This window comes from Aptenodytes forsteri, unplaced genomic scaffold (assembly GCF_000699145.1).
Source record: "Aptenodytes forsteri isolate BGI_AS27 unplaced genomic scaffold, ASM69914v1 Scaffold323, whole genome shotgun sequence".
NCBI classification, from domain to species: Eukaryota; Metazoa; Chordata; class Aves; order Sphenisciformes; family Spheniscidae; genus Aptenodytes; species Aptenodytes forsteri.
In genome coordinates, this window is record NW_008795323.1 from 1,541,418 (window position 1) to 1,553,804 (window position 12,387).

Below are 12,387 nucleotides of genomic sequence, written 5' to 3' on the forward strand. Positions count from 1 at the left end.
CATTTTTTAGTCCCTGCCAGGAAAGCACGCCTATGAATGATCTTCTACAGTTAAAAAGGATTCTGGAAGAAGTTCTAGGAGTGCTAATTGACAAATGCTTATGAGAATTAAGTTCGCTTTCCAGAAAAATCTTGGCCTTCCTTTTTAAGCTGTATTGCTCTCCTGCACACTGTGCGACCTTCTGACTTGTGCTGAGGTAAGAGACCGAGCTGTAGCTGCAACACTTTGTTTCTGAACCCGCAGGTAGTGCCTGCTGCACTGAGCTGACCGCCCCGCGTCCCCGGCGGAAGCTTGCACCTGCCAGGTGAGCAAAACTGGACGGAAAAGTGTTCGCTGCCCCTTCAGTGTGGAACAGCAGCCACCACTGGCAGGAAAAGGATTTTGGTGCTTTGCAGAGGTTAACTGAAGCGTAACCGTCCTAAATACAAAGCTATTACGCTTGCAGAGGGAAAAGCATTCTCCTAGGTTTTTTGAGTAAGTTAAAGCTGTAAAGCTTTGTCCCACAGCTCTCCTGTCTAGAACAACCTCAGCATTTGGGGGAATTAGACACAGATTCCTACCTCGCTACTCAGCTGCTGGGCCCTCTCTGCGCAGACGCACCTTTTGTCCTTGTTTCTTCAGTCTGGCTGACCACGCACCTTCTCAGCTTGAGGATGAAACTACAAGCTGCTTTGGGTCCTTCGGATTTCCAGAGGCCATCGAGGGCCTAGGGCTCCCTGTCCCTGTGGGGTCTGGCACGGTTGTTCATGCCTTCTTGGTTTAACATTTTGTTGAACTCCTTAATAAACTACTTGACACAAAGTCCTGTGGTGAGATCGCCAAACTACCCGCCCTTTCTTCTGAAAAGTTGTCAGAAAAAAATATTTTAATAATTGTTTGAGTAACATAAGCCTTTTTGTAGGAAGGTAAAAGGACATTGGCAAAAAAGTGATAGACTGGAGTGTGTTTATAGTGAAGTTGTCAGGACACGGACCAGAGTTGTAATGTACAAACCTGTTAACAGTTCTGGAGTCGGTTTTCTGCTGCGTCTTTGGGAATAGTCAGCTTAGAAATTTTACTGGTTTGTATTTTGAAATTTCCCTAAGGTCACACTTAAACTTACAGATATTACGAGTTCAGAAATGGCCAGCCAGTGTGGGTAAAGTGTATTAGAAATGCAAGCTGGTCGTTCTGTGCCTGCACCGGCCTGTTGGGAGCAACCTGGGAAGTTGTCACATCCGTGCCCAGCCCGGCTGCGAGGCCGTACTGCGCTGCCTGCAGAGGCTCGGGAGCACACCAGGGTGGCCAGCGCTGCAGTTTCAATCGTGTGACATTCAGAAGCCTTTTGCCGAGATGAACGTTTCCTGTCTTGAGCGTGGAAGTACGGTACGTTCTGCGAGAGAAGGGGAAGGAGTCATTGAGGCAATTAGGAAACATATACCGACGGTTGGGTGGCTTCCCCAGCTCAGTACTGACCTCCTTGGAGGGGGAAGTGGAGGGAAGGCTCCCAACTATTTTTCTTTTTATACAAGTAGTGAGTGAGTGGAATTTGAAATTAATTTTTAGCTAAACAGTAGTAAACTGCATTTTTCATTCAAGGTACAGCACTGTCACATTTTTTTATCTCTAGTCCGTTTCTTCTTCCTGTTATACATACTTCTGCTTTTTTACTTCAGGATGTCTTTCAAATTTGGCATTTTTCATGCTTTCCAAGAGCCCCAACATAACCTGCATGGGTGGCTGTTGCCAGGTCTGTGTGTATAATGAGGACTCTCAACTTAGGCAAAACAAAATCTTAATTTAAAATCAAAATAATTTGTCCTGTTTTTCTTGTAGACAACACTGTCAGAAAAGACTAGTAGAGGAGACTATTCTGATGTGGAAGCAATACTACAGCAATTTCAGCTGAGCCCTGTAAAACACTTTATATGCTGCTTAAACTTGGAAGGCTGAGATGGCGCTTCGGGTGTTTTTTTTTCAAAAGTGTGTGAAATTGAGAGGTGAGCCCTGTCCATCTGTGCTCTGAGGAAGGTAGATGCTTCAGAGGGGGATCCAGAGTCCAGGCACCTCCTCATTCTTGGTGGGCAACGGGCCAAGAAGGATGTGGCTTCCTGCGTGGGCTCTGCAGGAAGAGTTAAGTATTTCTCACCTGTGTGTATTTGTGACAGCCCAGAACAGCTTGTCTCTTCCTTTAGTCTGTTGGGAACTCACATGAAGAGACTATGAGCTTCATACATGATATAAAATATATCAAATCTAAGGTGTGTGTGGGGGGGGAAGTAACTCCTCATTACTGTAACTGTGTTTCCTAAGAAAGGATTCTAGTTAGGGCTCCCCTTGCTTCATTCCCAGTAGTCTGCCTCTTAACCAGTTTCACGTACACTTACGAGCATTGTGGGGCAAAAAACACAATGTCCTTGAAAAGTGCAGCTGTGGCTCATCTCCTTCCCCACCTCTTTCTAATTTATGTAGGACCTGATTTTCCCATCTCAGTGCCCCAACTTGGCAATGTTGGCTGAGTTTGTAAACTAAAAACTTTTGGCTTCTCCTGTACATAGACCCTTTTCTCAAAGGAAGGCCTGGCCCTACCCACCCCTAGCCAGGTTAGTGCTGTCTGGGGGTGGCTCTTGGTAAGAGCTCCCTATTTAATGCTGCAAAACTTGTTTGTGTTCTGCACTTTCAGCAGTTCTCTTCTGTAACAGCCCTGAGGAGCAGATGCACATTTGTTACAGCCAAAATTCTCTCAGCCAGCAGCAGCGAGGAGTAAGCTCCTAGTATCTTGCTCTGAGAAAAGCCAGCTCGTTGCTCTTGGCGCTCTGGGGCAGGCTTTGTGCATAACCGTGCCCTTTACCCCAAAGCACTGCTCACAGCAGTGCTGTGTGACATATCCCTCTCCGGACCTGTGGCAGCAAGGAAGGTATTGGAAAGCCTTTGTTTGAGAGACTTTGCACCCTTAAAGCATGTTTTTAGGTAATAGCAAAAGGGAACTCCTAACAGAGTATCTTAAGCTGTTCCTAGGCTCAGGAACCTGACGGGTATGCTGTATGTAGATGGGTGATTTTTTGACCAGCTCCGCCCTTTCTGCAATTTGATGATGTGCAGTGTAATCTGATACAGACTATGGCAGAGGGGCAGCGCTCAGCAAGTTAGCATCAAGTATGCAGTTGTGAGCCAGGTCAGCTGTTGTACTGATGTCAGAGCTAGCAAGAAGCTTGTTAATGAGGCACACAGTGCATGATCCAGGCGTTCCCAAAAGCAGGCTCTGGTCACAGGTGCAGCAGCAGGGCTTCCCCAAGAACAGTCAATTACTTGATGCTGCCCCCCCCCGTATTCTCTGCAGAAGGTCCACATGGGATTTGGTACATCTAGTTTGCAGGTTCTTCAGGTGTGTTCTCTGTCAGCTGAGGTGTTCATCGCTATTCTCCCCCTTAGGTCAGCCATGGTGCCTGTACAGGGGCAATTTCACTCTGCTCTGGAGACGAGAAGCTGCAGTCATTTAGAGTTGGTAAATGAAGGAGGCGTGATGTTGAAGAGGAGCAGTCTGAAAGCGCTGACGGTATGGTAAAGCCTATCTAAGAGAAGCAGCTAGGTGAAGAGAGGGGAAACAGTGCAGCAGGCATGGCCTAAGTGTGACTGACTGCGCTGGGTCACTGGGGATTCAGCTGGACTTCAGCACACGAGGTCAGTGAAGACGAGCACCGAACAGTAATTGCATTCCCAAAGTCCTCAGTTTCTTGCAGGGAGCAGCCCTACAGCTCCTGCTCTAGCTGAGTGGCTGCAAGAAGTAAGTGTAAAACAGTACCACTTTCTCCTACACAATCATAGATGGGAGCCTTCAGCAATCATCAAAGTGGCGATACGGGCTGAAATCAAGCTAGAAAAGCATCTCTCACTCCTAGAAGCCCTCCGTAATTTACAACACATTCACAGTCATTAGAATGGTTTTCCAGTAGAAGTACTCCTGTTGAATTCACTGCCTGGCTCTGTTTCTGTTAATCCTTAAGTTTGTGAGAGCAGCAAGAAGAAATTCAAGACTTTGTCCCAACATGCCGTTGCCCTCTAGCGACCTGCAAAGGTATTATTTATATTGCTGGGACCTCTGCACTAGCGAACACCCACTGCACTGCAAAGCGGTGTCTAACTCGTGCATGCAGTGGCCATAAACCTATGCTCCTCTCTCTTGCGACTGGAAGAAAATATTCTAAATAAATTCACATTTGCATTAAAAAAAAAGAAAGTGGGGACTGGTGGTCCTTTAAAAATCAGGTTTTATTTGTCTTCTCTGCTCTCTTATGTGTAATAGAATCCTCCTGTTTTTCTCTCCACACAAATCTAAATAAATAAATGGCACCACAGGAAAATAACCATCTACCTCTAGTGTACTCGTCGTTTGGACAAGGGATCAGCCCATACCAGCTGTAGTCTTAATCCTCTCCATCTTTTCCTGAGTTTAGTGCTTTTCTTTTGGCTGTTGAATCTTCTGAAAGTTAATTTCTTGCCAAAGATAACTGATTGAGGATATGTGCTATGGCTAAAGCTTCCTGGTAAGATCTGCTATGTCATCTGTTCATTTCCTTGTTGTTGCCCAAAAAAATGTAGAGATTAAAGGCTGTTACTGTCACTTCGTGCACTTTCTTTCCTGTTGGGTAGTTGTTGGTACAGTAAAAGCAGCTGTGGGAGCAGAGGTTTTTTGGTGGTTTTTTGTTTTTTTTTTAAATCAGTCTCAGGCATTGCAGCTTTTCTGTCCTTTGCTTTTACACCTGCATCTGTAAGTGGCTGAGTGGGCAGGCTGCTGGGCTCTGCTGGACAAGATCGAGGGTTGTTTTTTTTTTTCTGACCTTTGTTTTTACATCTACATAGACAGCAACCACACGCTGTCCGAAGAGCCCTTTGTGTGTAGGTAGTACCTGTGTCCTCCCGTATGGCTCCTTTCCTGCTGAAAGTGGGGAAAAGTGTACTGCTGCAAGGATTACCTCGGCACAGCCAGTATCCCATTAGGAGCTCACACATAGCTGCATCCCACACCTAAAATTCATCAAACCCTGATCAGAAGAGGCAATGTAACCTGCAGCCTGGAACAGGGCCCAGGGGTCACGTCTCTCAGTGCCTCTAACTTTGGCACTGGTTATCAAGTACCACGTAGTGACAAATCCTTGCACAACAGGCAGTGGCTGGGAAGCACGCAGGGAGAGCTGCTGACTTTACTGAACAGCAAAGTCATTTTGCCACTACCAAACCAAAACAACGCTCTGGTTTAGGAAAAGCCCTACGCTCCCCTACAAGGACAGGTTGCCTCCTCCCTCCTGCACTTACAGCCATCACTTACAAACCTAGATACGGCCTTCCGTGCACCATACTTTGTCCAAAGAAGAAGCAGCACATTTTAACAAGAGAGTCAGTTACTCATTGGTGAGGAAAACTTCCATCATTAGCCTTGTTCAAGAGGGCCAAGACTTGATCACTGTTATGCACCGTTACGAGGCGCTTTGGGGAAGTGTCTTGCTCTAGTCAGCTTCTTCAGCTGCGGTAGGCCTTCAGCAATTGACCTGCTATCACCAGTCTTTGGATCTCACTGGTCCCCTCATAGATCTCGGTGATACGAGCGTCACGGTAATGGCGTTCTGCTGGCATCTCTGTCACATAGCCCATCCCACCTAAGATCTGGATGGCCTGAAACAAAGGTAGCAGGTTAGAAAGGCAGCAGGGTCAAGGAATTCATTTTCTACAGAACACAGCCACCTTAAAAGAAGCTAAGCCCACTGCAAGCATAACTGGGGGGGGGGGAGACAGACAGACACATGGGGATGACTGACTGCAGCCTATTTCCAATCAGAGGAATAAACAGGATTTGAGCCAGGTAAGAGCAATACTGATGTCCCAGACAGAGAATGAACAGCTTCAGAGGTAGTTGTTAGCGATCCATGTTCAGCTAAGACACGTTTATTAAGGACAGGGTAAAATAAATGCAGACTCCAGAGGTCCTGCTCCATTTGCTCACCATGTTGCAAGCTTACTACTAGTCCTGACTGGTGCACCCACATCGCTGATCCTGCTCAAAACTTTGACACTGCCCAGGACAGCAGCAGGCACAAGAACACTGTAATAATACAGCTGCCACAGGCCAGCATAAATCCCTGCGCACACACACCCCACCCCAAAATCCAGGAAGGTGGCTGTGCTAACCAGCTTCAGCCATATGGGTTTGTTTAAAAAAATAAATTAATAAAATCCATCCCACCTTCCCCACGCACTTGTTGTGCGACAACACAATCTCCCTTTCAGCATGCAGTATATCAGAGGTGTCAATTGAAGTAATTACCTGATGAGCAATGGCTGTTGCAGCTTCTGATGCAGCCAACTTGGCCATCGCTGCTTCCTTTGGGGAAGGAAAACATCACTGAGGGTGCTGCTATCACAAAAAGGAACACCTCACTTGCACGAGGAGCTTGAATGCTCACAGACCAGCTGTGCAGAGACAGGACTGATCACTGGTGCCAGCTATCAGTGGCCACCCCCCTCCCCTCAGCTAAAACCAGGACTCAGCTCAGCAGGCTGTCTGAGGTTAGACAGCAAAGTCCAATATCTGCCAGTGGGTTAAACACTGACAGCGCTGGCTGAGCAAGAGCTGAACGCAGCGATGCTGTACATAGCACGGTTTTCTTGCCTTGAGCCTGTGCCCAGCGCTGTCGCTGCTAGACAAATGCAAGGTTGGAAATACCTTTGTGAAGGGCTTCCCATTGTCTTTCAGCATAGCAGCTCTCCAGGTCAGCAAGCGCGCGCCCTCCAAGGCCACAGCCATATCTGCTAGCTTAAACTGCAATGACAAACACTGCCTTTGTTCCAGGTGGCAGCCTGTGCTCGCACAAGAACATACAGCGGAAGTCTCCCACCTCTGAGGCCAGTGTTGCTAGAAAAGGATCGCCTCCATCCCAACAATCAGTTTTAACGGTGTTTGAAAACAGAAATTATTACCTTGTTTATCTCAGACAGTGCAAAGCGTGCCTGAAGCCACGCCCGAGAGCCCACATGAACCTTCCACCAGCACCAGCAATGTCTGGAACTGCCCCGTCCGCGTAGCTCGTACCTGCACTGCCTGTAGCTTTGTGATGGGCGCCCCGAAGGCCATTCTCTTTTCAGCATAATCCACAGCACAGTCCAGAGCTGCCTGTGCTATTCCAAGAGCCTGTGAGGCGATACCAATCCTTCCTGCATCCAGAGTTTGCTGTGAAAGACACAAAATAGTGTGTTGAGTCAAGCCATGCTTCATCAAAAAATAGTACACTCGCATTTCTGCTCTTGCTGGGAAGCTGCTGTAGCCTTAGTATCCTCTGGTCAGACCTGTTTGATTCAGAATATTCCCAGTTATGCAGGAAGAGAGAGCTATAAAACATACTGGGCACTGCAGAGAGAAGCCAGGGGTACAAGAAGGAAAGCAGAAAGGAGAGGTATTGCTTCTTATTAGCTGGGGAAAAAAAAGGAGGGGGGTGCAAAATAAGGGAAACAGCACAATGAGGAGCATCTGCTCTGGAAGGGGCTGAAAAGAACCCTTCAGCTAGACCTCTGGCTCACTGTGCAGCTGATTTTAGTTTAACTGGAAAAAAAAAAATTGAAATCTGGACAGTTTTCCTCTTTGCCCTCATCATTAGTACACACTGAAGCAAGCATTTTTCAAAATGACTAGTGAATTGAGTCAATAACCTGACTTACCTCAAACACCTGCCCATTAGGCTTTTAACTGCTTCCCTGCCTCACTATGCACAGGAAGCATTTACAGCACAGTGAGAAAAGGCTTCACCTTCTCAGTCCTGGGCTGAGCGTCTTAAAAAAGTGGCTGGTGACCGATGCGTTCTTTTAGTTGTGGACATAATGGAAGGGGCTGGTCTCCAGGGAGCTCAGCCTTTTTCAAAAAATCAGGCCAACAAATGGTGTTTTGCCCCTGCAGAGCGAGCAATGAACACTTCCAAGGGAGTGCGTCACTGCAGGGAACGCACTGTTCCACAGCTGCCTGGCTCCTCCTCAGAAGTCACACACGTGCCGTAACTCAGATATCATCCACCTTTAGATACTATCCAGAGGTTGTCCTGTGCCTCCAGGACAGCTTTCCTCTGCCAAAGTATTTAGGGAAAATGCTGTGTTTTCCCTTTATCTACGGGTACAAACTGGAGGAATAGAGGGTTGGGAGAGGAGAAAAATTAAAATACACCAACCCTGCTCACACAGTGCCTCAGCAGCATTGGCATTCCTTCATCTGAGAACCACCATGTTGGGTCTATAATAAAAGTGCTCTCAAGGACCTATGGTAAATCAATGATTCATCAAGCTCTATGAATGATTTCTTCCGCGTTGGCAAGAGGGGTCAACTGCTTAATGTTACACAGAACAGCTTATGCTAGCGGTTCTCACCACAGTGATCCTAAGTCTGAAAATAGTTTTGAAAATGGTAAGCTTGGGAACTATGGCTCTACACAACCACAGCTGCACCCCGATCCATCTCTTACCATGGCGATTTTGAAGCCCATTCCCAGCTGCCCCAGTAGGTTGGCCTTGGGTATCCGACAGTCCTCAAATATCAGGTTGGCAGTGGAAGAGGCTCGGATTCCCAGCTTGTCTTCTTTCTTCCCCAGTGACAGCCCAGCAGTTGGCATGGGAACCAGGAACGCGCTAATGCCCTGCAACAAGACCCAAACTCTTAGGAATGGTGCCAACTTCCCACTTACCTGGGTGTCAACAGGCTTCCTCCAAACATTTTTCACAGGAGCCACATGTCTGGGTAACTGGGAGAAGGGAGGGGAGAGCTGAGACAGAAAAAAGCCAGCGCACATCAGCCGCTCTTCTGCTCGATGCCTGCATGGCTCTAAGTACAGAGTCCCCAGAGCCTTTTCAAAGCACTTCTCCTGCACAACTCCTTTGCTCCCGGCCCTTTTTCCTGACTGACACACTGAACACACCTTGTGCTTCAGGGATTTATCCGTAGTAGCAAACACCACGGTGGCCGAGGCGTCCCAGGCGTTGGTGATCCAGGCCTTGGTGCCATTCAGAACCCACTTGTCACCATCCAGGCGTGCCACTGTGGATGCCGCACCTGCGTCACTGCCGTTTCCTGAGCAAGGCACCAGCAAACAAAACTCAGGCAATCAGTGGCAGCCGGGGGCACAAACCCACCCCCTGCCCGCACACCCACTGTCAGCTCATGGCACCTCTCGTAACTGCTGCAGTGTCAGCACTGTCCCTCCCAGAGGACCCAAACAAGAAGGGGAAAGGCCCACGTGTCTAAGATGCGTCCATCTCCAGAGCTCTGCTCACATATAGGGAATGAAAATTTTCAGTGTGGACCACGGGGCTGGCAGTTAGTATCTTGAGCACTGAGACTTCATTTACACAGAATTGCTATAAACCACCTTTCTACAAACTGTTAGAATTTCACAGACCTAAAGTCCATCCTGAACCTGACTAAGGAAAGAAGCTACCCTACGTTCTTTGCAACAGGAACGGTAACAGTCACATCACCTGGTTCACTAAGGGCAAAACAGCCGATTTTCTCTCCGCCAGTGAAGGGAGCAATCCACTTGTGCTTCTGTTCTTCGGAGCCAAACTTGAGTATTGGCCCTAAATACAGAGACTTTAAGAATTGAGAGTTGAGTTAGTGCCTCTTGAAGGTACAAGCCATCCAGTAACTCCCTAATGTCCCTAACGCTCTCCAACACACCAGAACCCACCACAGGAACAGATCCCATTTCTCCCATACGCTCCTCTCCAATAACCCCGATGCCAGACTCGGTTCCACGCCTGTCTGTCACACACAACCTGAGACACTTACATTATTGACGCTGAGAATGACGCCCGTGGATGCGCAGCCCCTGCTGATCTCCTCCACAGCAATGGAATAGGCCAGGTAGTCGAGGCCTGCTCCTTTGTACTCCTCTGGCACATCCATAGCCAGCAGCCCTAAGCCACCCATCTTCTTCACCTGCACGTAGGGAACGGAGAAGTAAGATCCTCTGCACCACCAGTGTCCCAGCAAATACACACAGACACATGGAGATAAAGACAGGTCATAGCAGGGCTACACACAGAGGAAAAGATGCGCACAACTCCTGGTGAAATGGGAATCTGACTGTACTAACATCGTAAGTGTCCCAGGTCCCGATGACTGCAACAAGAGCTGTACGCAGTCACTGCTGCCTAAGATGAGCCTCTTAATTATTTAAAGAGCTCTCTTCAGTACCGGGAAGGAGGGAGCCTTTTGAAGGTGAAATAGGGAGATACAACCCCACCAGCATTTCCTTAGCCTCCCACCAAAGCTTTTCCCCTTCCGTGTCTGCTGTCAGTAGGAAGCTCTCAATGGGAAATCTAGCTGATAAAAATCATTAGAACTTTACCTTTGAGTCTGCTGAGCTTCAGCCTAGGACTGCACAAGGAAAGAATTTTACAGAATGAATGACCCACAGAACAGTTTGCAAGAAGGTGATTTTTTCATTCCCATTAAAGCCAGGTCTCGCTTCCCAGAGAATTTAGTTGTTGGTTACATTCCAAATTATTCCACCCCAAGTTCCTCAGCTGGACCCCTGGCTTCTTAACTGTAAGTTCTTCAAAGCACCGACTGTCTCACTCTAGGTCTCTTGTTAATGTTTGGCAACATACAAGAGAAAAAACAAGCTTTCCTCTGTTTTTATATTTAAGATGTCAAGCTTTTGGTGTTGCAGAAATAAGCGTATTACCAGCCTCTGCTTGCTTTAATAGGACCCAGGAGAAATTTTTAAACAAATACTTTCCCTTCTGTATGGGCACCCAAACACTAGTCCTTCATATCAAATCCAGAGGATGAACAAAAGACAGCAACTAGTTCTATGTGTGTTGCTTTATCTTAATAAACAGTTTGCATTTTGAATTTTCCCCTACACATTCAAGCGAAAGGACTCAAAATGTCAGGTAAGAACAGTGAAGTAAAGAGGAAAGTATTTTCTTCCTTAGAGTGAGTGTGACTTTCCTGGCTATCTTCCTTACTCCTTCTTCCCTACTCCTTAGTAGAAAGAGGGGTGTATGACAAAATTCGCATGCCTCTGACTGTGCTTGCTTGGAGCCTTCTGGCTAACATAACAGTACATATTTTTCTGGAGCTTAGTATTTCATTGCAACAAAACAGGTGAGTTAGTCTGCTCGACACGGCACAGAATGTACTGCTGTGTCTGTACTGCTTTCCACAAGAGAAGTCACAGGTTTGACTGGAATCTCAATTTCTTCACAGCCCTAGAGGATGACCAACATGCATCTCCTATCTCCTGATGACTTCTTTTCACCATCCGAAATGCACTCAGGTCATCTATGCTTCCTCACTATAAACCATTTTTATGGTTATGTGCAGTCTATAAAAATATTTCATTGATTTTATAAGTCAGTTGTATTACAGCCCACAGGAAAGTCAGTAAGAGAACCGAAAATTCAATGGTACTAAAGCCAAATACAGAGAAACACAAGTAAAGGTAAAGAGCTCCAAATGTCCTGTGGGCATTACAACCTCCACGCTCAAAGAACTCGCCCACAAGCTGGTCTAAACTTCAATTTTCTGCTAAGCCAGAGCTTAATGTACATTTTGCTTCAGGCCCAGGTGGTCCTGCTGCAGCAGCAGAGGAAAATCAGGAGATCAGGGCACCTAGATTTCCTTGTTTTGCTGTCAGGATATCATGCGTTGCGTAAGCATTTGTCCTGTACCTTTGAAAGCAATGCATTTTCCCTCCCTGGAGGAAACTCTGAGGTTTAAGTAATTGGGCTGGCACTTAAAGCAAGGATTATGGTTTACCGTTGGACTTGATGATCTTAAGAGTCTTTTCCAACCTAAGTGATTCTATGATTCTAAGTCAGGCTCTGAACGAGCCAGGCTGCCTCTCTCGTGCCCAGCTCCCGGCGGGAGCAGCACACACCTGCTCGGCCGGGAAGCGGTGCTCCTTATCCAGCTGAGCTGCGAGAGGCATCAGCTCCTTTTCTGCGAAGTCCCGGCACGTCTGACGCAGCATCGGGAAACGACCACCCTGCATCTCTCGTGCCCAGCTCCCGGCGGGAGCAGCACACACCTGCTCGGCCGGGAAGCGGTGCTCCTTATCCAGCTGAGCTGCGAGAGGCATCAGCTCCTTTTCTGCGAAGTCCCGGCACGTCTGACGCAGCATCTGGTGGGTTTCTGGCAGCTCCGCTGTCTGGTACACCATGTGCAGTCGGCGGAGGCACCTAAAGGCCAGCGCTGAAAGGAAGAAAAGGAATTAAGCGCCATTGTTTCCCTTCACGCCCGGGGAAGGGGGTTGAAACCGGCCCAGGAGGACCCGGCCTCAGGCGGGACTCATACAGCGCGGCTGGGAGCCTCCCCGGAAGGACACTTTTCCCCCGGCACGGGGGCCGCGGGATCCGGGACCGCAGCCG

The 12,387-nt window shown here is 47.8% G+C and overlaps 1 protein-coding gene across 1 annotated transcript; it reads right to left on the minus strand.

Annotated features, from left to right (window-relative positions):
* Window positions 1-4,229: 4,229 nt before the first annotated feature.
* Window positions 4,230-12,179, minus strand: ACADS (acyl-CoA dehydrogenase, C-2 to C-3 short chain). Its single transcript, XM_019472253.1, has 9 exons — window positions 11,898-12,179; window positions 9,797-9,946; window positions 9,487-9,598; window positions 8,928-9,079; window positions 8,478-8,648; window positions 7,064-7,201; window positions 6,698-6,793; window positions 6,299-6,355; window positions 4,230-5,649 (listed from the first exon to the last, which is right to left on the minus strand). Exons 1-9 carry the CDS (start codon window positions 12,177-12,179, stop codon window positions 5,497-5,499), a joined length of 1,311 nt encoding a protein of 436 aa, XP_019327798.1. The 3' UTR covers window positions 4,230-5,496.
* Between the last annotated feature and the right edge of the window lie 208 nt (window positions 12,180-12,387).

Excerpts from the sequence above, each read along its gene's own strand:
- ACADS (XM_019472253.1), bottom strand. The coding sequence starts at position 12,179 with ATGGTGTACCAGACAGCGGAGCTGCCAGAAACCCACCAGATGCTGCGT. Across the intron at positions 9,080-9,486 it reads TTTTGCCCTTAGTGAACCAG|GAAACGGCAGTGACGCAGGT; the intron begins GTGATGTGACTG and ends TGCCTTGCTCAG. Across the intron at positions 8,649-8,927 it reads ATAAATCCCTGAAGCACAAG|GGCATTAGCGCGTTCCTGGT; the intron begins GTGTGTTCAGTG and ends GTCTTGTTGCAG.